At 41.7% G+C, this 27,996-nt stretch overlaps 1 protein-coding gene across 1 annotated transcript; it reads left to right on the forward strand.

Annotated features, from left to right (window-relative positions):
* On the forward strand, positions 1–27,363 carry LOC306762064 (sprouty-related, EVH1 domain-containing protein 2-like). The gene is made up of 6 exons (XM_079248438.1): positions 1–193; positions 14,247–14,439; positions 15,721–15,889; positions 16,267–16,331; positions 22,923–23,081; positions 23,168–27,363. The coding sequence occupies exons 1-6, from the start codon at positions 168–170 to the stop codon at positions 23,951–23,953; spliced, it is 1,398 nt and encodes a 465-aa protein (XP_079104564.1). The 5' UTR covers positions 1–167; the 3' UTR covers positions 23,954–27,363.
* The last annotated feature ends 633 nt before the right edge of the window (positions 27,364–27,996 follow it).

The raw sequence follows: 27,996 nt of genomic DNA on the forward strand, positions 1-27,996 counted from the left end.
CGGAGAAGCAGCCAGTCTAAGGCAAGCAAGAGAGCCGACACTCGCACAAAGGCGCAGGGGGGATTTATGCGGAATTGGAGCCAGAACCGGAGGAGCCGAGGTGAAAGAATGACGAGTGAAAAGTATGCAACCGCCGTGGTACATTACCTGAGGTGAAACGGAAAAAAATGATAGAAGAAACACACCCAAACGAGTAAGTACTTCATGTGGCTTAAATATCTTCATTTATCTGTCTTTTACAAGTTGGAGGTGATTGGGGCAACTTGGTGGAATGTGCAGCCTGAAAGTCCTTCTGGCTACGCGGCTCTTCGCCTTGTCTTAATCTGATTCTCTTGGTGGGATTTGGGGGGATATTTCATGCTGCTGTGGGGCAATGCATGGACACTGCTTTAGAAGAGTTTTTTTTTCGCCTTTTCCTTTTTTTCTTTTTCTTTAAAGAGCCCCCACCGCGGTGCAGACTTCAGTCTTGAAGGCAAATGAGTGGGAGGAGGAGGGGAATAAGCGTGGGTGGATCGGAAACATTTTCTGAAAGGATCTGAAGCGAGAGAGCAGGCCCTGTTGCAGCGTAACTTAGAAACTCAGAAGTTACAGCACGAGCACGCAGACAGCCACGAGCTCGCGCACCGTTTATCTAAACGTCGTCCAGCTTTCTTTTTTTTTTTTTTTTTTTTTTTTTTTTCAAATGACGGCGTTTGCGTTGGTTTTTCTCCTCGTTATTTGGTCACATCTGTGTGTTTGCTTCCAACCGAAGGGGGAAGTCTCACAGGATATGAGATATCCGATATGCCTCATCCGCCATCTCTTTCTCAATCGCCCTCATTTGCATAGCCTGCCGCGCTCCATTCATAAAAAAAAAACCCACACCGAGTGGAAACGACGGCTTGTCCTGAGTGGGGAAAAGGGGAAACGCAGCCGTGTCTCTTTGACTCGAGCCTATTTGGCTCGTTTGGGCCCGTTTCAGGCTGAATCTGGACCAGATCGTGCGTTGGCTTGTGCTAAATGTGTGAGCTGAACGTGTAGGCCCACAGACCTGTTTATATGCCACCCGTGGGCCTGCGTGGAAGCTTAAAAACGCGCCTTAAAGAGATGTTTTAACTTATAGCTTTTATTAACATAAATTACTGCTATAACCTACTGCGCATGTACACGTGAACCGTGTAAAAAAAACTGCGGGAAAACACGGATAATGTGAAGCAGATTGTAAGAACAGACGTGCAAAAAAAAAAAAAAGAATTAAAAGAAAAAAGGCCATTTAAGGATCTGGTCCCACACTATCCTCACCAAGAGCTCGTCTAAATCAGACTACAAGGGCTTGGTGGGAATGCATGCCTTGCAGATCTGTTCGTGGGTGTGGAAGGGCGAAGGACACGGAAAGGGATGTTTGCGCTGCGGTGGCGTGACGCCGCCTCATTCATAAAAGCCCTCTAACCTTCAGCTCGTCCCCATTCATGCCTGCTGGTCGTAAACTCTGCAAGCCGGTGTCTGGGTGTTCGTCCCCGCTCCCACGGACACAGGACACGCAGGGCCACTTCTGGTGTGCTGACAGGCAAACACTAAGGCAACCTGCAGCCTTGTAACAACACCTCCTGGAGCTGCTGGAGCATTTGCTGTTGCTGCAAGCGTATCTTTATGGCCTTGGTCTGAGTCGTGGATCTGATAAGGAGTTTTACTTTTCTCATGACATGATGTGCAAACACGACCACGCCCACGAAGTAGTCAAAAAACCGTGTCCAGGTGACTTTCCATCAGCAGCAGGGCAAAGCCACGTTTAGTCAGTGTGCTTATTGACACACTTTTTGTCTCAAAACAAAAAGGAACACTGAGAAATATAATAAAATAACCTGACAGGACCATGGAAAGGACAGGACTAGATGTCTCTGCTTCTGATGCTGCTTCAGTGGATCACTGCAAGCAGAAAACATTCTTCACTAACTCCACTAAGTTTATTAGCAGCCTGTGTACTGCCCATCCTATTGTCTACTCTCCTCGGATGAAAGCAGCTTAATCAGTTAGAAATATTGTATTTTGGTTAAACTGGCAGACATCTGGTGTTGCTTCTTCTCAAGAAGCATAAACAGTAGTTTATGCTTCATTCACGTGTTAGTGTTTCACTATATCCCAGAACTGATATGTAAAAGTTGTTTCCAAATGTCTCATAACCTCATAAGGGGTTTATTTACTCCCAAACTAAGGTCTTTGTTAATTTTTCTATTTTATTTAATGGTTGTTTTTTTTTTTTTTTGTCATATTTACCAACTGCTCACAATTAAAGTGAAACATTCACAAACTTTCAGTCAACCTGATTCTGTTCGTAGCTGTACTTAACGTACAAACTGGTGTACATTGGTCTGATTACGGAAAAATAGTTTGCAGACTGTCTTAAAACGTCCAACAGCTGCAGAGTTGTCATCAGAGTTGCAGTAAATATAAATAAACTCTTTTAATAAAGCCGCCTATCTTTGGCTTGTTACCTCCTGTCTCATCTTTAGCCCGAGCCTCGGGCTGGACACAGCAGGCCCATGCGCTGCTTTTGTTGTTATTATGTTATAATAGCAAAAGAACATGAAGCCTAGTGGGGGTTTTTTTAAAAACAAAAAAATTAAGTGACTGCAACACTTTGAAATAGTGTTTTTTTTTTTTTTTTACAGCCGTTAGCATCTGTAACATTAATTTCTTGTTTTCTTAATGCTGTTTATAGATGGAGCATTACACAACACATTTATTGTCTTATTACATGATGGGTAGTTATCTAGCTGTATGTATGTTATCAGAAATAAAGCCGGTTGTGGAATTAAGGCTGGGTCATGAAAACCATACGCACTCTTTTATACCTTTTAGTGTCATATAGGCACCCATAACCTGTATAAAACACAGCATTACTCCTACTTTGACATCCTTTTACCTATGGTCCAGTTGTTGTGGATTCAGTGTAAATTCACCAACCATATGAAGAGTTATAGCCACAAATATTGTGTTTGTCAGGGCATTGTGTCCTAAAGTAAACTTTAACCACGGCAGTCGTATTCCCATTTGGCAGGATGTGCCTCCTTTCTCCTTCTCAGGACATTTATCACCTGCTAGAGGGAAGTACAAGACCTCCCTTGCACAGAGAGTCACAATTTGAGCAGAGGATGTATTGATCCGGTGTGAGCTGCTGCACGGTCAGCATGTGCACAGTCAGTATTGGACAGGAATGCCTGGTGACATTCAGCTAAGGTCAACGTAGCGTCGAAATATAATCCATCCCTGAATAAAAAGCACTCATTAAGTGGAGAACACGGTAGTGAGGAGTTAGCAGGTCTGTATGTTCCCTGAGCAGGACTGTTCTGTTCCTTACATTTTTTTTTTCACTACGTTAGCAGCATTTGATATTGACGCCATGAAGAGTCTGACAGGAGAGGCGTTTCAGGGCAGTGGAACAGCGCACCATCAAAACAAAGCATAATAACTCGCTAACGTGAGAGAAAACCTCTTTAAAGGGTAGGAGTTGATTTTTGTCACTTATTTGTGATTTCCTCAGCCTGTCTGGTTCCCACAGATGGTTTTGTTCAGTAAAATCATCTAAGCGTTCGTCCAAAGACATGGGTTCGGAAAAGGGAAGGAATGTTTCGAGGTGGATGAACCCTCCATTGTCCAGTTTTATAAGAGTCAAACTGATCAGTGACATCCCAGCAGGACCAGATGGGAAATCAGACTCATGATGAGCCTCATAGGATCCATAACACCACCGTACTAAATAAGAAAAGCTGACAAAGATCTTCAAATATCTTTTTTAATATTGCAGTGCTAACAGGTACGACTGTCTGATGCTACAAGTGTTGACATTAACCTCTTTAGCTGCTGACATTGTTGAAAGCTGCCACGCCTGTCCTGGTAGCCGGTACCTGCCAGAATAAAACACTTATAGTTCCAAACTGCTGTGCCACAAATGCCCAGTTTAAAACATGTCAGCATTATTGCTCACGTGGTTCTTTTGAGAGTCCAGCAGTCCTGTAATGCAACACAATAAACAGCTGCTCAGCTGTTCGATGCACATATTTGCAAAAATCCATAAATGCAACATGGATTACACGAGCTGATTAGTCCTCGTGTTTTTTTAATCATGGGCATTTACTGTCATCAGTTTACTGCTCTATGTGTCATGTCTACATCAAGCATCAGCTTGCTATTCAGTTTAATGAATTCAAGCAATATGCTGCGATGTTCATGATGAGACGTGAGTCCTTATGTCTGTAACAATCTAAATCCTAATTCTTCCTGCAGGTTTAATTAAAATGGTGCAATCAAATGACTAGTTGCTCATTTTCTTACCTTTGCCTCCAGTGTAGGGATCAAATTCTCAAATCCTTGTATTCCGTTTGCTCTAAAAGTGGCTGCTTTGACACGTGCTCTGAGATGTGTGTCTGCTTGCTGGTTTTGTTCTTTGTTAACTGTGTTGCTTTCCGTTTGCAGAATAATCCTTGTCATTTGCATTATTTGTTTGGTGTGTTGTTGCATGACAGGACAATATCCCCCAGAGTACTCAACAAAGTATTTGTCCAGCTAGCTTTCTCACTGGTTAGTTATCTACTCTGTTTCCTATCTGTCTGGCTACCTGTAGCTTGTAGGTGGAAATACGGGACAATGTGTTTATTTAATGACATCCTGCTGATTTTGGAAGTTGGAATTGTCCAAACTGTTGTTAGATCTCTCTGATCTGACAAGGCTTTCTGATGATTTGCACAACGTTTGGAGGTAGTTTTGGTGTCAGATTCGGTTAAAGTGCTGCTACCAGAAGTCTATATTTTGCAGATTCTACAAAGAAAGTGCATTTTCACGTCCCACCAGTTTAAAAGGTGCAACAAAACATGTTGCAACTGCAGACAGAAATGTTCTTTTATTTGTTTGAAGAGCAGAGAAGTAACCTCTGTCTGTAATCCAGAAACTCGAAGTGAATTGACTTGGGGTCTTTGATTTGATCACACCTGTTGATAAAGTGTTTACATTCTGAAAGGAGAGTAAAATGTGAAAGTGTAAAGCATCTAATTTATCATCTTGTCTCTTTGAGGAGGCATTTTAAGCCAAACGAACCAGATAAAGAGCAAAATAGAAGAAAAAATTGGCAGAAATCTCTACAGTCATTTGGCAGACGCTCTGATCCAAAGCAACTTACATGCGATAAGTGATCAATTAACCATAGCAATGAACCTAACATGCATGTCTTGTGGGTGGGATGAAGCCGGAGGACCCAGAGAGAACCCGCACATACAACATGCAAACTCCACACAGAAAGGCCACTGTTTAAATAACCAAACTGGTCGGCACATTAAAGCTTAAATAGAGAGAGTTAACATATCCACCATGTCCACAGATGAACTTCCTTTACAGACCCCTGGCATTTTTCCCTCCCTCTGTACTCCCCCTCTAGATGCACATGCACACAAACATACACACACACACACACACACACACACACGTCATGTGGAACAGATGCTTTTTCACAGTGTTTCCTGTGTGTTACAGAGAGGCTCATCACTGCTTGCTATCCGGAGCCTTTAGGCCATATAATGGCCTGAGCTGTTTATATCAGGAGACCAAACAATGGACCCAGATTGTTTGCCTGTTTTTTTTTTTTTTTACTAATCTCTGCTCATCAGCTGACTGGATGACCAAGATTATAATAGTTTGAGTTTTCATTCACTTCACTATCCCCCCCCCTCTGTGAACTTTAGTTTGTTTGGGACCCAGATCAGAGCTAGTCTGGCGTTATAGTTCCCGAGTAATTGATTTAAATGAACACATACAGTACATTTTGTGTGCATCAATGTGTTTGCTTAGTTGGATAATACTACTGTGCTCTGATAATGCTTTCTAATCTGTCTGAAAACGGATGACAGGCCAATTTTCTTCCATGAATCACATTTGTTTTTGCCATATTTATGGCAGCGACTGAAAAGATGATTTTGTTGGACACATTTGAAAGGTAGTCTCAGTTTGTTTGTCTCTTTCATGTTGCTCCAGGTTTTTAATGACCTCACAAAATATTTATTGTTTACTGCTGTGTTTCACAGTAATTATGAGTTACGTCAAACTGATACTTCCAAGAGACGGGACATTTTTATGCTGTTCTCAGTTTCATACAAACAAATGGCATCTAAATATGCAGCTTGTCATGTATAGCTGTAAATATATCCACATATTTGAACCAGGGAAACCCTGGGAGAACAGGCTTCCCAGTGTTCATTATGCAAATAGTTTTCCGTTGGTTTGGTGCCCTGAAGCTGGACCACAGCTTGCCCAATACAAGATAAACCATTGGCATCTGACAGTTTATGTAAACGAAGTTCACCTGATCAAAGACGCCAACGCTGACGCTGCAGCGGATGTCCGATCATAGATGCCGGGAGGATTAGAGAGCCCCCTCTTCATCACTTCCACTTGACCCAAAGCATTAACTTTAACAAAGAATTAGTGGATCTGAGGCGTTAAAGAGGGCCTCGCTTGGTTTTTCACTGCTCTGTAAGAAGTTTAGAACCAATCAGCTTAGTTTCAGTAACGTTCATATGCAGAAGGAAGGGCTGCAGAGTCACTGGAACATTTGTGCATTGCTGTTTTGATTCCTTTGTCATTCTGAATGACCATACAAAGCTTATTTATCATGCATTTTAAAAAATAAAAAAAATCATTAATAATAATAATAGTAATAAAGTTGCTTTAATCACTGGTAACACTTCACACCTGGAAGAGGCAGAATACTTACTTATCAATAAAACATAGATGTGCATGAGCGCATGTCTCAGTTTCCGTTTTTCAATGTGGTTTGTTGCCAGTGTTTTCCATCACACTCATTTATGCACTTTGCCGTCCTTTTCTTTGTGGTTTCATTAATAATTATTCATGACACTGTTTTCCTCCCACTTTTCCATCACAGAACTAGTTCTTCCACACAATTTTCTTTATTAAATCATTCTTATGAACAATATAAACAGTATAGAGCTAATGTACATGTTTTTGACTGGAAACCTGACACTTAATATTTGACAAAATGCCATTAAATGGTGGCATTACAATAACAGCAGCCAATCTGAGATTGTTCTTTTATTTATTATAAATTATTTGCATTTAGAATGACTGAAACAGCTCAGTTTGCATTAAAAAAAAAACTAGCTGAAATCATGTTTACTGCTTGTTTTTATCCTCTCCTCATTCCACTGCTGTTAAACCGCCAGTGTTTCCAGGACTAGCTTATTTCCCATCCGCTTCGCCCATCCTCACCACTTTGGAGCAAACATCGGCCGATAACGATCCATGACCGATTGATCGGAGCATCCTCACTGGACTCGCGTTGTGATTGGTCAGTTTGATGTGGTATGTTAGCCTTTAACTCTGCTCTCATGTCAATTGACGCACTCACACTCATTCACACCAGCTGCCTGAGTCTTGTGCGGCCCAAACATGTGAGTGTTCCACATAACTACAGCTGATTGACAGAAAGCCAATCAGACTTCCCCTCAGGAGCCTCCTGTGTCAATAACTGTGAATGAACTCTTCAACCCGCCTCCCTCCCTTGCTCTCGGTGCCTTATTCTCTGAATGAAAGGGTGATAAAACAAAAGAAATGTTTCTTTTTTTCTTCATGTTGACTGGTTTTAATCCATGCTCTGGCAACATGCAGGGCACTGATGGAACCATCAGGAGCATTTTTGTGTTTGTCTCTCTTAACAACACATATTTTTCTCGCATGTTTGAACAGCTTCCCCTCTTCCTTCCTCTTTTTCACATGATTCATAAATGAAGCATATTAAACCTCAAAGAAATCGTTGACGAATGTCGTTTACATTCAAATCGCATGCTGCATGCGTGAAAACGGTAAACTTCCAAACCAAAAAGTTGCTTTTTTTCACTCTGTCTTTGAACTAAATGACCAGTATGACAGCAAATGACCTTCACAAAATGGCTTAAACAAAACGGAAAACTCCCTCGTGAGCTCAGTCAGCCTGGCTAGCGGTGACGGTCCCCAAAGGTATCAAATTTACAGCAATGGTAGACAAACAAAAATCTGCAAATTCTCCTGTTTTTGGAAGCATTTAATCGGCTGTTTGTTTGAGCAGTAGATGTGACATTACCCTTGTCCTTGTGGCAGGAGTATCACCTCCTGCTGTGAGACTCTGTCAGCATTCAGCGCATCAGAAACCAATAATGAAATGATCCTGATTGTGAGCGCCCTTCAGTCACTTCCTGATCGCTGCAAACAGAGGATACTGCTGTGTGGAGAGGGCTTTCTAAGTGTGTGTGTGTGTGTGTGTGTGTGTGCGTGTGCATGATTCTGGGGGGGGCAGGTGGCTGTTGATCGGGCAGAGGCGTGGCCAATCATTCTTTATCACAGGAAGTATAGCCGCCCTTATCACACATGGCTGGCTTACCCTGTGGCTCATCTCTCTGTCACACATGAGCTGGATTCCTGGCCCGTCATGGTCCCACTCAGTCCCCCTTTACTGGCAATGTGGTCACACATTGCCAGTAAAGAATTTTTAGTTTATAATGTGTGTTTATAAATAACATTAAATTCATTATTATTCATAATTCCATACTATTATACATCAATCTGCCTACAAACCTGTAAGCAGAATGTGATAAAAGTAAAGGATATGAATGGTGAAGCGAAGTTTAGACTGTCCAGGTGTTAGTCAACCGTAACCTATTTCCTTATTATGTGGGATTGTTTACAAGGTGTGGACAAGGCATGGACATAAAAAGGGTGTGTGTTGAGTGTTTTACAAATAAAAGTGCTGCAGAAAAAATAAAAAGCAGCCAAAAATGCTTTTGTGATACGGTCATTGTTTGAACCTTTTCTTTGCAGAGCATTGAACAAATATTGCTTTCAGCTTTGTTTGAACCACATGAGCACAATACCTATGACAGAAGCTGCATTTCCGGATTTATTGGCGCAACTTGGCGCTTTAACTTATATGTTAAAACCAACTTTAATACAAATAAACTTTGAATAAGGTGAACTACAAAAGGGCTTTAGGAGAAGTATATGTTTCTATCTCATTTTTGCTGTACTTGTCCACCAAAAACAAAGTTCTCATGTAATTTCATGAACGCTAAGGTGCACAAACAGCAGGGCTGAACGGTAACCAATGGCAACATGCATCATTTTAACCACTGAGAAAATATAAAGGTGGCTGTGAACATGAACATGGAATAAACATGACTTCTTTGTGCCATTTTGTTTTCAGAAGGCAGGGTTCTGGCTGCAGCTGACTCAATGAAACTGAAGGTTTGCATACCAGGAAGCTGAATGGGGTTGCTGTAATTGTCACATTACCCACTGCATTGGGAGTTAAACAAAAGCGAGTGCCTGGCTGCAGCAGTAAATGGCATTTCTTAAGAAGTAGGAACCAGACACACCCCATACCTTTGTCCCTATGGCTCACAATAAACTACAAGAGGGCATGAATCATGAATTTCCTGGTTTGTACTTATCAGTGAGATGGTGAGCAATCCTCTTATCTGTCCTTCCATGTTAGTCATCACTCAGATTTTAAAGCAAAGCTTTATATGTCTTTAAAGTGGAGCTGAAAGTCAGGAACACAAAGCTTTTGTCATTTTACTGTCATGTTTTTGGGATGTAAATGAAAATGTATGAAGTTTAAAGTCTCTGAGCTGTGTGTGAATTCCACACAAACAAGTGACTGAAGTCTATCAATCATATTTCCTGGAAGTGGGTGTTGAAGTGTTTTTTCAGCATCTGCACCTTGTGCAACATTCGTATGGACAGAATTAGATTCACAGTTCCAAATCTGTGTGTGTGTGTGTGTGTGTGTGCATTTGTGCCAGAATGTGTAGTTAGTCCCAAGTGTATTAAAGTAGTGCTTTTCTGATGGTTGTGGCTGTCGGTGTGTTCCAACCACAGATTACAGGGCCTGTCGGCAGACAGGGCTCTAAACATGGGTCACACGACAGACCAAAATGTGACAAGTTCATCTTAGAGAGCTGATAGCTGGGATCGTGTGTCTTTAGAGCACATGTGCTTATTTAGCACAGAATTTGGTGTTATTTCTGATGTGGGTGGCTTGGATGTGTGGCTCCATATCTGGATGTGTCATACATGTGCTTGAATAAAAGCAGCTGTACGGATTTCTCAATCAAATGTTTTTTCAGTTTTTATGCAGACAGAAATGATCCAGTTTAACTCAACTGAACAATAACAAGGAGTCGCATTAGAAATGTAAACCCATGTCTCAGTTTATTTCAGCCACCTTCTTAGCTTGCTGTCCCATCCATAATTAACCACAAACACACAACCTTCACACAAGCTAGAAGGGTACCCAGAGTGCAGACATCTACTGAAACCAATGCTTCTGTCTCTGAAAGGAAAGTATCTGCATCAAAGTCAAGTTTTATTCTTCATTTGCCTCTTCATTCAGTAACATTTATTTAAATCTTGTAGTTTTACAAAAATCATGCTAATTATGACATCCATCTGATGTTTATTTTCAGTTAAAGCTAAACTGGTAAAATATTTGACACCAACTTTATTCAAACATTCTGCGAGCCCGCTAAGGAGCCGCCGTCCACACGGGGCCGAATTGCAGAAAAACAACAAAAGTATTTTAGCAGTCCGCCTGTTCATCAACACGAAACCAGGAATTAGCCTCCATGTTACCAGTCATATCCCAAACCAGGTACCAAGGTGGATTGGTTTGAAACCTGTTCTGTCTGTGACCCGTTAAGACAACGTAACTGCATGACTGGAGGATATGACGTCAGTATGACGAACACGCAACAAACGCAACAACAATAATGACGTTGATGTTGATGTGGTGCTGCTCTGGACAATCCTGGCTTGTTTACAGATTTTACATAAAAATGCTTTATCAGCAGAGTATCGTTCTACTGTAGCATCAACAGCAGGAGCAAGCAGATGTGGAGAACAGCGTATGTCAGATGTTGTTTTCATAACTTCACGCAACATGCTGCCAGTCTTTATCCGCGCACACGCTACAGCTTGTTCTAGCTTTTGATTGTTGGTCTGTAAGGTGTATTCATATCAGAGAAAGTCCGCTAGACTCGGTCTGACTGTAGTCCTGACTCAGATTGGGGGTGGGTTTATTCCAGAGCGAAATTGTGTTCTTCTTTGGTCCGAATCGGAGTTTATTTGGGGATTCACATTACCCCCAAACTAAGCGGACTTTCCAAGGAAACGACTAATGTTAATATCCCCTTATCATCTTAGCTCCCCCCACAGTCTTGTAGCGTGTACTACATCGGTTTTGTGGGGGCGATGAAGCCTGTCTTCTAGTTTATGCCACTATTTTCACAAACAGCTTCGTCGCCATGTGGACATAGCCTAAATCCTACCAGCTGGCCCAGCATCAGCATACACACCCAGACACACAGCCATATTTATTCCGCCAGTGGAACATGGTGCGAGGAGGTGAATTCTGTCAGGATTCAGATTTGTTTCAGCTTGAGTTTATAAAAACTAAATCTTGAGTCCGATTCATACCAAACTTTCAAGTTGGTTTCTTTTTTGGTCCACGTGTTTTGCACTATTTTACATACAGTTCACTTTTACTACCTTACACCTGGGCAGGGAGCATTTCTTTCTTTTTTGTTCCATCTAATCCATGTGATTAAAGCCAAAAGCTTTAGCATTAGCTCATTCAGTCCTTCAAATGTCTATGTTTCAAACGTAGTTGTAAAGTAGAGCTATATGGAGGTAAACTAGTCAAGTTAACCACAGTAAATGAGCCTGGATAACATACTGGTTATCAAACATGTCGAGAAACAAACAAACAAGCTTATAACTCGGTTAGTGGTTGTCTTTTTAACCATTTAAAATAACTTGAGCCTCTCACTACTAACTGAAAGTAAGTCTGTCAGTGGAAAGCTTAGTACATCGTCGGCTTTTCTATTTTAAATTTCTATTATTTCCTTTCTTGCTTTTCAAGTTTCCTACGTGGCAAAGGAGAACCTGAAGGACTTTTGTCCACACCCACTGTGGTTTGACATGACAAATGAAATGACATTTGCCCGCCACTGAAGCTTCGAATTTGGTCTAATGTGTTTCATTATACGTACAAAGTAAATTTTGGTTTATCTAACTATAAAGGTCCAAATACAACAAGCCTATACCGACTAGATGGAAAGTCTCATTTCACGTAGTGTACGTGCGTGGTAGTGTGTTACACGAAAGCGCAAACCTTGTGGGTGAATCTGTGGTTGCTTTGCTGTTTGTCTGCTATCACCCAGTCTGTCATTCAGTCACTTTTATGAATCTATGTGGGTGGGAGCTGGTGAACCAGTTTTGCCACCTGTGTGTGTGTGTGTGTGTGTGTGTGTGTGTGTGTGTGTGTGTGTGTGTGTGTGTGTGTGAGAGAGAGAGTGTGTGTGTGTGTGTGTGTGTGTGTGTGTGTGTGTGTATGTGTGTATACATACATCAAATCCTTGGAACAGTCTGTAAGCTAATTATATAACACCTCTCTCATTCACTCCCACTCTGCCTGTATCTCTCTTTTAATATCTGTCTTCGTTTACTCCCCCCCTCCCAACACACACAAACAAGCAAACACACTCACAACAGCATCAATAGAATATACAGTTACATCCTGTTATTGTCAAATGGTTCATGTGGGTTGCGACCGTGTGCATTGTGTCCATGTGAGGGTGGTGGCTGTCATGTTAGTGGTGCAGAATGCCTCTTGTTTATACCATTCAGACTCCACTTTGTTGTCTCCTGTCTGTTTTTGTCATGTATTGTTTGGTGCTGCTGCAAAGACTAAACTATCGCTGTTTTATCCGTCAGATTGTATAATGTGTGTCCAATCAAGGCTCCAGTCCAGTGCCGTCTAATCTGGATAGTCTCCTAGTTGGGAGACAATTTCCTTATTATTGGATTATGCATGCTGTATTGTGTGGAATGTCTACAACTACTTATACATTTATGCTTGGGAAAAAAAAAAAGAAATTATATGTATAATATATAATAACTTAATCAAGATCAAAATATTAATTTTAATTTATTTTAATCAAAATATTTAACATTCCCTCTTCCCTCTAAAAAATGTATTTGTTCATTTTGAAGATGCATAATTTTTAAAAGAAATTAATAATCATTATTGCAAAGTAATTCATACGGCATAAAAGTCTGACTTGAGACAACTGCTTAGGCACTTTTTATTTAATGTTTTTAGTTTTCTTTGGAGAATGGGAAATTAGGTGGACTGTTTGAAATTTTTTAGAAAATGCTAAAGTTTTAAAAAGGCTTTTCACATATTTTTTTTTACTTCCATGTTTGTGTGCTGCAGTTTTTAAGCAACTCATATAAATGTGCACATAATGTATTAAATAAAGTATGTGTTGCAAATGAGATACACTGCCTCAACTGCGAGACAAAAACTTTGGGTGGCTTGATTTTTCTGGTGGTTGTGTATTGATCGTGTCTTTTTGAAAGTAATATGCTAGACTTATATCAAAAGTTTTTGGCTCTGTGTTTTTTTAATGCTGACTGGTCCCAGTGCAACACCTCCCACTTCAGCACAGCAAGGACCAGGCAAAGTCGTGACTTCAAACTACGCCCTCAAACAGTCTGTTAGTGTAAATCCAACTCTGTAATATAATTCTGTGGCGTAAAGACACGCTGGAGTTCAAACCATTCTTTCAGGTTATAAAAATAAAAATTTGTTATTTGTCATTGCCTTTTTCGTTACAAACATCCTTGTGAAAATGAAGGTTCTTTTTCGCATCTATAACATTGCTTTCCAGATCAGGCACTGATATCATCTCTTTTCTTTCTCTCTGTTTTAACACAAAGTCCTGATTGCTTTTTCTGTATTACACATGTGTCCCAACACCAACAAACTGGACTGTATTGTACTGTAAGTGAAACAGAAGTTAAATAAGTCTGTGCAAAGTATCATTTAGCATTTTGTATTGGTATATGATATTTATATTATCAAATTTAAGGTTTTGGTGCTTCCTTCAGATTGTCATGAAGTTGGAGGGTGTGGAGACACATTGCAATCTGTAAAAATGAAAAGCAAAGTTTAGTATTTCTAAATGTTTTATGTTAATTATACTGACCCATCTTGATATGTGTGAACGCTAACAGACTCAGCACTGTTATATCACCACATTTTGTGTTTGTTTTGGTTCATTAGTGTAATATGAGGCCATGTTGGTGCACCAACACACCTGCTGTGCATGAAACATTCACATTATAATTGTCATTCTAATAGTTTTTCCTTCCATTTTGTTTAGTGACAGCTACATCGTGCGTGTGAAAGCGGTGGTGATGACACGGGACGACTCAAGCGGTGGCTGGCTGGCTCAGGATGGGGGAGCTCTGAGCAGGGTGGGGGTGTGCCGCCTCCTACCAACAGAACTGGCCCCAGTTTCAGGCTCTGGCACCTCACAGTTCCTCATCCGTGGTGAACGACTGCGTGACAAGCAGGTAACAAAAAGATAAAGATAAAAAATTTAAAAATGAGGTTTTTCAATTAAAGTTCCTGTCCAGAAGTCATTAATAGATTATATATCTCTAATAATCTCTTGGAAAATTTCCAACTTATGTAGTTTTATGAAAAAGATCCACATGCCTCTTTTCCATACAAGGCAGTTAGTGAATCCCTGACGAGCCCCCACTTATGTTACACCCCAGCTTGCTAGGGGGGTAAGGACCACAACATATAACAAATGCATGCCAGACTGAAAATAAGAACTTTGGGAAATTTTATTGTCCCACATCAAAAGAAAAAGAAACAACACAGACCCCAAATGGGAGGGCAGGTGGTGCAGCTTACATCGAATACAAACCCAAACTATTTCAAAAGCACAAACACAAACAAGCACCATCAATAACCCAAATCACAAAATGGTCGAAACAGCAAAACAAGAGGCTAGGCTCAACTGTCATAGAAAAAGACAACAATAATGCACACAAGGCTGTAAAGGCTCTTCAAAACAACATCCGAAAGCAGTCTCAGAGAGGGCAAGCTGTAGCCACCACACAGCTGCCACTGAATGAAGGAGCTGAAGTTCTTTTATACTGATGTGGAGATGTGGTGAATCTTCATTGGCGCAGAGGGCAGCCACTCAGCGATGCCGATGAAGGTAGGGTGATGCAGAGGAGCCAATCCCAGCCAGGGATGCCAGAGGAGGTTTTCCAGGCTGAATGAAATGGGTAATTAGAGAAAATGTGTGGCAGCTGTAACAGTAATCTGTGGATATGCTAATCTCTCCTGACTGAAGTTAGCGAAATCTTCAAGGAGAGTGTAACCAGAGCTATCGTTGGCTAGGAGTTGCCCCTGCAGCCTGGCGAGCAGATGCATGCACCAAGTGCCCTCTCACTTTTTCAACTCAGTCATTTCAACCTCTTGTTTGCTTGGCCCAGTCCTGATGGCTACAAGCCAATTAATGCTAATTCATGGGAGTAGCCTGTAGCCGTTGGCTAGCTTCTCACAGTTTGTGCTAGCCTCTGGTTTCATTGTTTCCTCACCAAATGCAGAATAGATGTACTCACTCACCCTGATGACTAGTCTTCTATATGAGTGCAAGAGCTGTCTGACCGCATTTTCTATGACTGTTGATGATGTTCAAAATAAAATTCCCAGGTGCAGCATTGATCGTGGGGGACCTAAAAACTAGATACATGTGTATATGTTAGTTTGTAATGAGTTAAAGAGTTAAAGATCAAACATGGAAATAACTGTGTTTCGATTGGCTGGATACACAGGTGATTCTGGATTGTCCCCTGAGGAAGGATCTTGTGTACACCATAGCGATGCCGACATTTCACCATTGGACGGTGGAGGACAGGAGATGTGGCCTGTCTTTCCAGAGTCCAGCTGATGCCAAAGCTTTTGACAGGGGGGTACGGAAAGCCATTGATGACTTGGCTGAAGGTATGCTGTGTTGATTGCAACCATACAAAACCTGTCAAAGCAGACTGTGTCATGATGTTCCCGTTCTTACCAAAAGATTGATCATTTCTTTGAAAATTTCCCTGAAAGAGTTTTAGAAAGAGAAATGTCACGCATGAAGATAATAAAATACCCAACAAGTTCCTGGCTGATAGGTTCACTAGTTAGTGCAGAGAGTGCACAGTCCACAGGTAAAACCTGTTTGATCACAACACCGCGCTCTGTGTTGGTTACAAACTATGTTGCAAGTACAACTTGAACAACTGGGAGATGCAGAATAACAGTGGTTACATAAGTGGCATTTTTGGGTTTCAGACTACAATGGTCCTTACTTCACCAAGGTTTTTTCCTTTCTGTAGGCTCCACAACCTCCTCTACAGCCCTCCAGAACGAGAGTGAGCTGGGTGACGATGATGTCTTCACTGTAAGCACATTTCCTAATTCATTAACCATCCCTGTGAGACTCGTTGACTCCTCCTTGGCTCTTTCTAACTGCTGAAAACTGCACTTTCACCCAATCCATATTCCTTTTCCTTGGCCTTGCAATTTGACTCGACCCCTTGATTTAGCAAATGTAAGGTAGCTTTTTTCTTCCTTGGTTCAATGAAAAGTGATCATCAAACATTTTTGGGTGGCTAATTGACCATTTTTCTTCTGAAAAGGGCCAATACTCATAGTAATGAAAGAGATGGGTAGGAAAATATCAGGAAAAGAAGCTGGATTGGGTTGTGCATTCCCATTAGCAAGTTTTTTTCAATGAAATCCTGGAAACTGAGTGAAGTTTTATCACCAAGAAGCTGTTAACAAGGATTTATCTGACTGAGATAAACTTCTTTCCAGATTTCCCTCCTCTGTGACTCTCCACAATTAGAATGAGGTAAAAATAAATTTACACACCCTCATGGTGTTACCTTCACCCAGGTTACTACAGCAGATCTTGGTTTGTCACACAATGTACTTACTTGCTTTGTAAAGTTATCAATGTTTCTCATTTAACTTGCAACAACAGATAAAATAGCTGCAGCAGTGATAACCTTCCAGAATCGTGGAATTCTGTCTGAGTGTTGCAAACTGTTTCGGGGAGTTTGAAAAGTCTTTAAACACATTCAAACTGGGCTTTCTGGATCAGATTTCATGCTTATTTCAACAACACGCCCCTCTGCTAGGGAGCCTTCAGGGTTGCTTTTGGTCCGAATGGCTGCTTGGGTACAGGCTCCAGTGTGTTTGTTGACTGGTTTGCTGCTGTCTTATAAGTCAAACTCTGTGGCTAAACATAGAAATCATCGCTGAAATTACTCCAACCCCCTGGAGTGGAACACACGCTGATCAATTCCACTACTGTTCTTCTGCATCCAGAAAAGCTCGCCTGTTTCATCAGCTCAGGAGGACTTGACTTAGTAGTCCCTGGCTGTCATGTATGCCTGCCACTCCTGATGAAACGTGTATGTGTGTAGTATGTGTGTCAGGGCCTCTCTACCTTAAGTTAGCATGAAGAGCCCCCCTTCCCCTCCTCCTGCAGTGTAATTTGACACCAGGGCCAGCAGGCAGGGTCACAAGGTCACTTCCTGTATCCCACCAACTCCCTCACTCCTGGTGACCCTCCCTTCACACACACACACACACACACGCACACTCCACCCTCCCCGTTGTAAAAGAGCAGCCACCAAACTAGCGGCTAGCAGCTGTTTCCCAGCTTAGTGCAGGGCCGGTGATTTACGAGAGGAAGTGCCTCGTGGTTCATCTTTGACTCGAGCTGTCTGTAAGGGCCAAGACTAATAGGTGCTCTGCTGGGAGTGTACAGCCACCACAGAGACGCATACAAACACATGAGGAGGAGTGGAGAGGTGAGAGATGAAGAGAGGGGGGGGGGGGGGGGGGGGGGACGACAGCGCTGTCAGAGGGTGGAGCAATCCCTGAAATGGAGCGGAGGCTTTTCAGCAACACAGAAGCCTTCAGTGCAACAAATAGTTGTTTAAAAAGCTGCAATGTTAACAAAATGAAGACTCCGCCATTATCTGAGAGCCTCCCAGCTTGATGAGGTCCAAGACTCACCCTGTTTGGTCCTGCTATCAGCAGCAGAAGCAGGCTAAAAACAGTGCCAGCGTTGCCTCGTGCTTGCTTTTAAAACCACATTTAAAAACACACCACAAGATTACAGCCAACAGCAAGGAGATTTACACTGAGGTGGATCTGAAGTAGAGTAATTATTAACTTGAATCTGTATTTAAAACAAACACTCCTCAGCGTATGCTGCTCTGAGATAAAAAAACAAAAAAAGTGCTGGAATTGTCTGCTCTTGGCACCATTTCTCACTGTTTAGGGACCAAATTTAAACTACAAACAGATTACATGAGTAGAAGTGATCACAATCCCGTATGCTGCTGAGGAGCATTTGACATTCATGTTGATATATGGCACAGCAAATCCCTCCAAAACATATTTGCAGACTAATTATTTCCCCACCACAAAAATCTGCTCCTGTGTTTCCTGCACTGGTTTGGAACCAGACCTAATATCCAACAGGTTCTTTCCATTTTGTCAGATTTCTGGATTATAATTTATCCTAAAATTTGTTAATATGATGTTGATCCAGTTAAATAGTTACCTGGATCATCATAAAAAAAAAGCAGCAACTGGAAGGGGTAGGGATTATAATCTGCAAGGGGTAAAGTCAAAGCACACATGTTAACCTTTGAGGTCATTACTGCTCTTTTTTTTAAGGTCATTACACTGCCTGATTGTGTTTGTGATTTCTGTTGTATTCAAGCCAATTTGCAAAAGCCAACCTCAAAATCTGAAAAAGCTATTTTAAAGCTCCCAGTCTGATGTCCCAAAGTAACCCTGATCCAAAACGTACCATTATATACCATCAGGATATAAAATATCCAACCAACAACAACGCAAAAGGCACTTCCAGCTGTTTTTTTTTTTCCTCTTAGAGCTGTTTTAATGGCATGAAGGAAACACCAGAAACATTAGAAAAACATTTTTAATCAATTTGTCTCTGATTGTTAAATTCATAATCTGCATTCAGCATATCACATGTTGCAACCGACTCACAACACCTGAACAATAGGTGTGTTTAATGGTTTCATTTAGCCAAAATAGCTACTGGTTGAATTATATAAAATGTTATTTTAGTCCTCACGTCATTAAAGATCACATTAATTCTAGTTTTAAAAATGTACTAATGTGTTGGTTTGTATTGATCTAATGCTTGTCAAAGATGGGATCAAATCTTGGCGATACTCCGCCACAGCCATTCAAGCTCTTAGCTTAGCATGCTATAATTGTAGACTTCCACATTTTTTGGGGTGGTGGGAAACAAAATAGTCTCATAATGGTCTCGATCCTTTTCTGAAGGGCTCCGCAGAGCAGCAGCTTGTCTTGTAAATAATTATCAGGTTCTGCTAAACCCTAAAATCTCAGGTTGACAGATATGAATCATTGATGGGTTCAGCAGCGGCTGTGATCCTTTGCTGCTGACCTTTCCTAAACTTGGCATCAGTGGGAGCAGAGTTTGCATGGGAGACAGGGGTGGACAAGGGGAAATGCTGCTGCAGATTTGCTGCCACTTCAAGGATAAGGGAGAGGGAACTAGGATGGACATACTTCCTTAAATTATTCTTTGCTCACCAAACCTAAACTTAACCCAACCCTTCCTCCATCCCTCCCTTCAGCACGTCTCCTTTCTCTGTCTCTATTTTGGCTCATTCACAACAGGGGGAGTGAAAGCTATTGAAGCAATTCTGGGCTCATCCCAAGAGAGAAAGAGAGAGAGAGAGAGAGAGGCCTGTTGAAGGATGAATTCTCCCGAGCTTTGAGTCGGGACGTGTTTTGTGTCAGAAAATAACTTGAAATGCCCTCTGTCCAGCCTTGGACCAGAATATATAAAGAAAGGATGTCCAGAAATATAAACTCTCCCCCTCCTGATGCCCTTTTGTGCCGTTTGGACTTTCAGCAGAAAATATGGTCTGTGTTTTGAATTAGTTGGAGCCATGGAGGCCAGAGTCGGACTGGTTTTGCACCGCATCAACTCCTCCCCCCAACTAATGGCTTCTCCAGGGGGGCGGGGTCTGAAGCAGAGACAGCATGTTGTGTTATTTTTGGCCGGCTGCTCTGTGGGCTTTGTAAGAAAGCTAGGGGGAAATTCTCAGCATGGCGGTATCCATGTGGGGAGCAGGATATAATGGGGATGGCTTCAGCAGACAGACGTACAGACACACCACATATGGGTCATGTATCTGTGGCAAATAACTTGGAGCATTCATTTTGTGTGTTTGTGCTGGAGTGGCAGAACTTGGAATGACAGTATTGTATGTTTCATTATGAGAATTGTTTATTAAAAAGCTAAGATTAAGTTGTAATTCCTGCTCTGTCAGGACTGTGTTTTGGCTGGTTTTCACATTCACAGCGCAGGTAAGATGGTGAGCAAGATTATGAAATATGCACCAAATCTGAGTTGCATGTTGTTGGCCAAGCCTTTTTTAGGCACTTTAACATCAGACAGTCAGTTGCTTGATCCACCATCCCAGTGCAGTCTTCTTTTAACAGATAATGTACACCCTGAACAATTTGGGACATTCATGCAGGAAAATGCAGAAAAGCTTGGTTATTACCCACGAACTGCTACATTCACCAGAGGCATTGTTAGTAGGCTATACTGTAGCTGCTTAATGTCAACTGGAGGAATTAGCATAAAAATCTGTTTTTCCAAAGCTTTATTTGTGGCTAATACTGGCTAAACTAAGGATATTATTACTCTGAGCTGTGAAGTGTTAAGTCCTGTTTCATAGTCCCTAAGCATGCTAGCATGTTAGCATTCTAACAGCCAAAAATGTGGCAAAATAAGTAGCTCAGCCTGTCTCGGTAAAGGAAAGAGTTGTGTTTCCAGTATGAAAGACTATCCTAACATTGTTCAGTCATCATGTGAACATTAAATCAGCAGCAATATCTGTATGTAACATCAGCTGCAACAACAGTTTCAGTTTCATTTTTATAACAATCACTTTTGGTCACTAGTAACACAGGACTATTAGAGGTTTAGAAATGTTAATTTAATTTGACTGACAAGACTACATAGTTAATAAAAAAGTCTTTAGAGAAACAACTGGCTTGCCATGTCCCTCATATAAGATCTAGAGCCTAAGACCATACAAGACACGTCACTGTCAGATTTTTACCTCACACTCATCTATGATAATGACGTGATCGGGATTTTAATGAGAAAAAAAATCAAGATATGGGCATGTGTGATCTTATAATATCCATATTTCTTTTTCTCTAGTATTATCATAACCCTTTATATGAGTATATGTTGGCATGCACATAAGGTAGGGAGCAGTTTGGGATTAACTGTTTAGTGAGCAGGATTTAGGACCTGCCATTATAATCTCATTATAATCACTTGAGCTACAAACACCTCTGGCTGAGGCAGGAAGTTTTTCTTCCCAGAATGGGGAATGTTTAAAAACACAGAATGAAGAAGTCTTGTTTAGTTTTCATCATTACATATAATGTTCTGAGCAGAGAAAGCTCACAGTAGTTGTAGACAGAAAGAAGGTGGTAGTTTAAAAAAAGTTAAGCCTTTAATATCGTCACAAGACGAAAAAGGCCAGAGAAAAATGTTTATGTTTCCTTTCAACAATAATAAGCAGAATAAATGTTTTTTTTAAGCAAATGGTTAAGATTTCATTTACTAACAACGTCAGTGAAATTGTCAAAATCTAATACAGTAGTGTTATAATAAACATTTAGTTTGTCATTTACATACCCAAACCAGTTGGTTAAAAAGGGTTTATTTCCACAATTTACATCTACCGGATGGTAGACCAGGACATTAAAGAGTTAATCTCAAAGCATGACGGAAATGCAGAATATGGATCTGGAACATATTTTTTTATGCATAGATTAATTTTTCTGACAACTGCCTTTTTTCTTACTTTGGTTTCCTCTTTAATCAGCAGAAAGTTACATGGTTATCAAACCACTCCAACTCACACACGTCCCCTTTTCCACTTGGCCACACATCTTAAATATCTCCTCCATTTACACTCATATAGCCATGATGACAGGATGAGACAGGAGGTGTCCAGGCCTGCCTATCAACCGGTGTCCACAGAGGATGACCCCCAATGTGCCTGTCTAAAATCTGCCCGTCTGAGTGCTGCATGGCAGCGGTCCGACTGTCTTGTGTCTGGCCAAGGTTTTAGTTGGAGTGTAGCCCCGGCAGCCTTTAGCAGAAAGGGGAACAGGATACTATTCACACTCGCACACATGGGCTGGTGGAAAAGGAAAAAGGAAAGGTGGAATGTGGAGAAAGTGCGATTGAGGGAAGGAGGACAGGTTGTTGCAGGGAGGAAATGGAGCAAAGATGGGGTGGGGGTGGAAGGGGGATTAATGGGAAAGGCCAAAAAAGGTGATCCTTTGTGGTTACTGTGTGCAGAGTTCTGGAGTTCTGATATCAAGTTGCTCCACAGACTTTATGTCAAGCCTGAAAAATTGCTCTTTATCCTGTTAGGATGTTGAGTTTCCCTTGTAACAACCAAAGTGTCAGGTTTTTTATTTCACGTTATTAACACACAGCGTAGGATTATCTGCAATCTTCCTTTTGGACGTTTTTTCAATGTTCCCTGCATTTTATTCTCTGCTTTAACCGTTGCTCTAAACATTTCTTACTCAAGTTAAATCCAGAATGATTCATGTTATCTGTTCACATCCCTCTTGCTGCAACTGCAAGGAATTCAGGGGATTCACATAATATTTGCCTAATAATTTCAAGTTTTGCATTGTGTTTAACTTCACTGAACATTTACCTTGCACGTAGCGACCCAAACATGGATCAAGAAGCTTTAAAAACAGCTCACACTTCCTGTTTTTTCCAATCAGTGCTGCAGCGAGGCTTCCTGTTTTTGTTTGTCCAATCATGATGTCCTCTTTTGCTGGCTATTTGTTTGACTTATCCAATCAAAAAACAGCTTTTCAGCCTGCATCCTGTGTTTGTTTGTCCCCTCAGAACACCACAGACAGTTCATCCAACTCCTCCCAAAAACTGGACAGCTCTCTGCAGCCGCTCGAGTCCTCGCCCCTTCCGCATAGACACAAGTACATGCCTGGACATCGCCATGACTTCCACGACTCCTACCGGCTCACAGACCACTACTACTTGGAGCAGGTGAAAAAAGACCATCTGGTTACATGTCAGCCAAACAGTATGTCCACAGCAGAGCTTGATTATGATTTATTTGTCTTTCTTTTCAGCCGTTGTCTCGGTTTCCCCGCCATGTCACCTTCGAAGATGAGGAAATCGTCCGAATCAACCCCCGCGAGCGCAGCTGGGAGAGGAGCACAGAGCGCCACCTTGGACGCCCGTCGGACCGCTCCTGGCTCACGGGCTACGAAGACTATCGCCATGCCAATATGCGTGTCAAATTCATCCCTGATGAATCTGAGTCCTACGTCGAGTTTGACAAGACAGAGACACAAAAGCACGACTACACGTACCCGCTGGCGCCAGCTCTGTCGCCCTCCCCCTCAGACTCTGACCCCGCTCTCGGACCCTTGACCAGTAAGGGCCCCAGTCGCTCTTGTCGCCCAGGCTTCTCCTCGGTTGTTTCCAACCAGCCTCGCTCCTTTCTCCCAAGCTCCTCTCTGTCCTCAAATGGTGGGAAAGGGAGGAAGGACAATGGAATAGAGCGTGCTCAGTGCGAGCACTGTGGCGACACTTTTTACATCTCCGACAACCGAAGAGGCCGGTGCCAGGACGCTCCCGACCCTGTGGGGACGTGCATCCGAAAGGTCAGCTGCATGTTTGTGGCGGACACCATGCTCTACCACTGCATGTCCGACCCGGAAGGGGACTACTCAGATCCTTGCTCCTGTGATGCGGGCGAGGCGGGTGGAGGCCGCCTCGGCACGCGCTGGTTAGCTCTGCTTGGCCTGTCTCTGTTGGCGCCCTGCCTCTGCCTCTACCCACCTCTCCACGCCTGCCACCGGGCAGGGCTTGCATGCGGCTGCTGCGGAGGCCGACACAAGGCCCTGAGCTGAGCAGCCGCTTGGAATCCTCTCAGAGGAAACAAAAGAAAAAGACCTAAACCCAACGCAAGCACAGGGAAAGGGAAGGATGGGGAAACACACACAGAGGGGACAAGTAGTTATGGCTGCTCGCTCTCTTGCCTTGGTTTCTCTGGGTTTCTCTACAAATTCCAGACACTGAAATAAGCCAAAAAAAAGAAAAAAAAGAGAAGAAACAGTTGGTGCATTTTCTGAACAGCCTGGGAAGATAAGCTCCCCCTTACGGCAGACAGTTCTCTCAGCTCTCCACGTGGCCATTTCATGCTCTGTTTCTAATGAGAGAGCACTCTTTTTCAGGGGGCCTTTTTTTTTTATAGCTGACCTATATGTCATGTATCACATATGCAGGTACTTTATATTGTTATATTTGTACACTGACTCTGTCAAAGAACTTGAATTGTTTCTTTGTTGTATTTCTTTTTCCCTTTTCTGCTCATGTGGTCGTTTTGTTTATATTCTATTCCAATATCAGGCCCGCTCAGTTCAACTCCAGCTACAATTGAAATCAGACACTACACTAGTGTGCGAGTGTGTGCGGATGTGTGTGGGATACTTACAGTGTGCGCTGAGGCCTTTGTTGTCTGTACTTCGGCTAATTGTAAAGCTCATGTATATAGTCTTCAGAGCTATCAACCGTCCACAACATCTTAGTTCACTGAAACAAGCGCGGTACTCATCTCCATCTTCTAATATTCCAAAGATTCATGTTTTTATCCTATTTATTTCACAGTGAATTGATCCACTAGCAAAGTGATGCTGGGTTGCAATTCACCACTAAATCAGACGTTGCCTCAAGTCGTGCTAAAACATTCTAGCATCCCTTCTTTTTTCTCATGACTTCAAACAGTGCCTAGAAATCCACCTTAAGCGAGAATCTACGGAGTCCTACAATTCCAGGCAGATTTTTTGGCTTATTTTACTTGGCAAACACTTGAAGAGACATGAGATTTTAAGGCTCTGATTTCCTTGTTCTTTCCAGAACATCAGCCAGCATTTGTTCGTGTCATGTCGAGGACTAAACGAAATAAAAATCAATCACATACCATTGAAATTGGTGCCCGTATGCCTTAAAACAAAGTGGAGTCTTGCGCCAACTTCACCTGTCTCTGAAGACGTTTGCTGTGATGAAAAGTAGGAGCGTAGTCACAGCTCCAATCAATCAGCTTCACCGTGTACAGCTCCATTACACTTGATTTAAACTATTTTTGTGATAAAAATTAACTTTGAAAAGAGTTCTCATTAAGTGTGTAAACTCTGGACTGTAGTTCGCCTGCGACATACAATCACGTGAGTCGGTCACATGTGGAACAGCCAATTTAATATGGGTTGGATGCTGTGATTAGTTAGAAGGAAACTCCAACCAAAACACTTAAAAATATTCAGATGTCTGCCGGTCACATCTGACTTAATATAAATTCTTTAAAATAAAATCATTAAAAGAAAAGGACTGTTAAATATTTTACCCTGATGTAAAAATGTGATTATTAATAATTTTGGACATATTTTTATCCTTTGAAGCCCAGAGTTCCTCCTGAAGTTGCTGTAAAAGAAAAGTCTGGCATGTTAGAAAATGCAGAAAGTTCAGATGTATGTTCTAATTGTTTAGTTGAGATCTGATGCAACATATGGGTCAATCCATCTAGAGCTTTGGTCCTCGATCCTGCAGGTTTTCCATGCATCCCTGCTCAAACACACCTCACTGAAACAAATGAGTCATTGGGCTGAAGTTCACGGGCTGTTAGATCATTTTACTTTGAGTCAAGTGTGTTGGAGCAGGAACACATTTAAAACCTGCAGTACAGCGGCCCTCGAAGACTGACTTATAGAAACCGATATAGAAACAAAAGAATCTAAATATTAGTGGCTAAAAAATCATAGTAAGAAACATCTTAGATCTTGTTGGTTTAATCCACACATAAAGCAAAAAGTACAGGACTGGAGAAGGTTGTCTGTCCGTTTGCTTGCTGTTTGTTCAAGAGACTCCTCTGGTTAGAAATTATTCAGAGAATGTACACATGAAATAAGTGTAAACTTACTTGATGGGAGTGATTATCTTTTTACAAAGCCAAAGAAGTTCCTTCCCTTTTTAATAGATCTCATTAGTTTGGAATAAAAAACAAAAAGAAAGACTGTTCCTTTAAGGCCAAAAGATGTTGTTGAAAATGGGAGAGCAACATGAGAGACAACTCGCTGAAACCACATGTGACCTGCGTGTGCTATTCATCTCAGCCCTACAGCAGTTTTTCCCCCTCCATGCCAGATTTGGTACAACATCAGAAGCACAAAGAGGAAAGTCAGAGGCCTCACAGCGGCTCAGCTGGATTCAGAATCAAACTTAAAATCTGTTTATCCGGAGTTGCAGTGGACGTGTTGGTGTGCAAACTCTGGCAAAAGCCACCCCAACCTGCCGTTTTGAGTGCCGCCAAAGCCGTCCAGTCGTGCTCACGCACTGACAAATGCAACGCTGAAACTGGCAACCGCTTGGGTGCTCTGTCTAAGCTCGGGTTATGTCTGCGTCTGGGATGTGACGGGGAAACACAATATGCTTTTTAAAGATGAAAAGAAGCAGGACGTCAGCGGAATCCCTTTGGAGAAGATGAGGAGTCTGAAAAACATCTGAAATCCTGGAAACAAACATTCATCCCTGATTGTTTTGCCAAGGAAATGTCCTTTACTGTAGTGGAAATACAGAATGCCTGAGGATGTCCTTTTTCCTACCCCGGTTGTATCTGTTTCATGCATCCTGTCCCATGTACCCATTTGTATGTCCGTAGTTTGTGTGAGTGTATTTATGCCACATCCCGGCCCTCCTCCTCCTCCTCTTCCTCCTCTGTCCTGCTCCTTGATCCAAAGCTTCTAGGATTAACTGAACATGCTTTCACATCCAGACACCTTTCTTGTAGAATCAAATCCTTTGATGATGCCATGTATCAGGGACAGGGCCCAATCAGATGGGAAAATGTGTGTGCGTGTTTGTATGTGTATGTGTCTAATCTTTTATTTCCATTTCATCCGGTGTCTTAGAGTGATCTCACCCATCAGAGCCATTTACAAGTGCCTGAATGCATCCTCTTTATCTCCTCGTCTATTTAAATTGAAAAAGAATTCGAGAAATCACTCTGTACTGAATTGGATTCATTTTTTTTATACTTAGTATTTTTACCTCTGTAAAACAAAAGAGCAAAAATTATATTATATATATCAAGTGTATGTTGTACATTTTTATTTCTATTTTTTTTTTTATAACTGTTTCTAACATGTACAATGGATGTAGCTCTTGCTTTCGAGAAGGAAAAGGAAGTACTTTGTAGATACTGAAGGGTGGCCAGGTCTGTAAGAAAACTAAAGTGAAATGTGTGTCTTACCTTCCGCCTCTAATAAAATGAGAGAACATAGTGAAACCACAAGCAAGTTGCTGCTTAATTTTAGTCTTGCATTGATACTTCCCTATATCTGCGGCCCCAATATACCGTTTGGAGTGTGTGAAATTATTCGTTCAGCTTGATGTTCTCTTTTCCTATAAGTTGTTTTAGTGTAAACGATCAAATTTAATGTACTTGACGGCAAAAAATTTCTTAAATGCACACAAATTAGATCCAAACATCAAACATGAGCCTTCAAAGAGTTTTATCCTGCACAAATATAACAACTTTTGCTGTTTCCTGTTGTTCTAACAGATGTGATAAATATATTTTACCCTTTTACAACCTGAAGTCCTGTTGCTGCGGGACTTTGTGAACAGATAGTACCACAGTGTGCCAGCCAAAACGGCCATTTGAGAGATCTAGCGATCGCACTAAAACTTCTCTAATTTTGTTCCTTTTCACTTAATCAGGGCTGTCGTTAATGTTCACATGTTGTGCTATGATTTGATAGGTGTTTACAACTACAGCTGCATCGTCCCAAAGTTTCATTTCCTTCTTCATGTGTGCCATGCGATATCTTCATTCCTAATCAGTGAAATATAGACTGAAATTCTTAACAGATCTCACATGTGGTACTTTTACTATGACTCA

Source organism: Telmatherina bonti, assembly GCF_933228915.1.
Source record: "Telmatherina bonti genome assembly, chromosome: 11".
Taxonomy (NCBI): Eukaryota; Metazoa; Chordata; class Actinopteri; order Atheriniformes; family Telmatherinidae; genus Telmatherina; species Telmatherina bonti.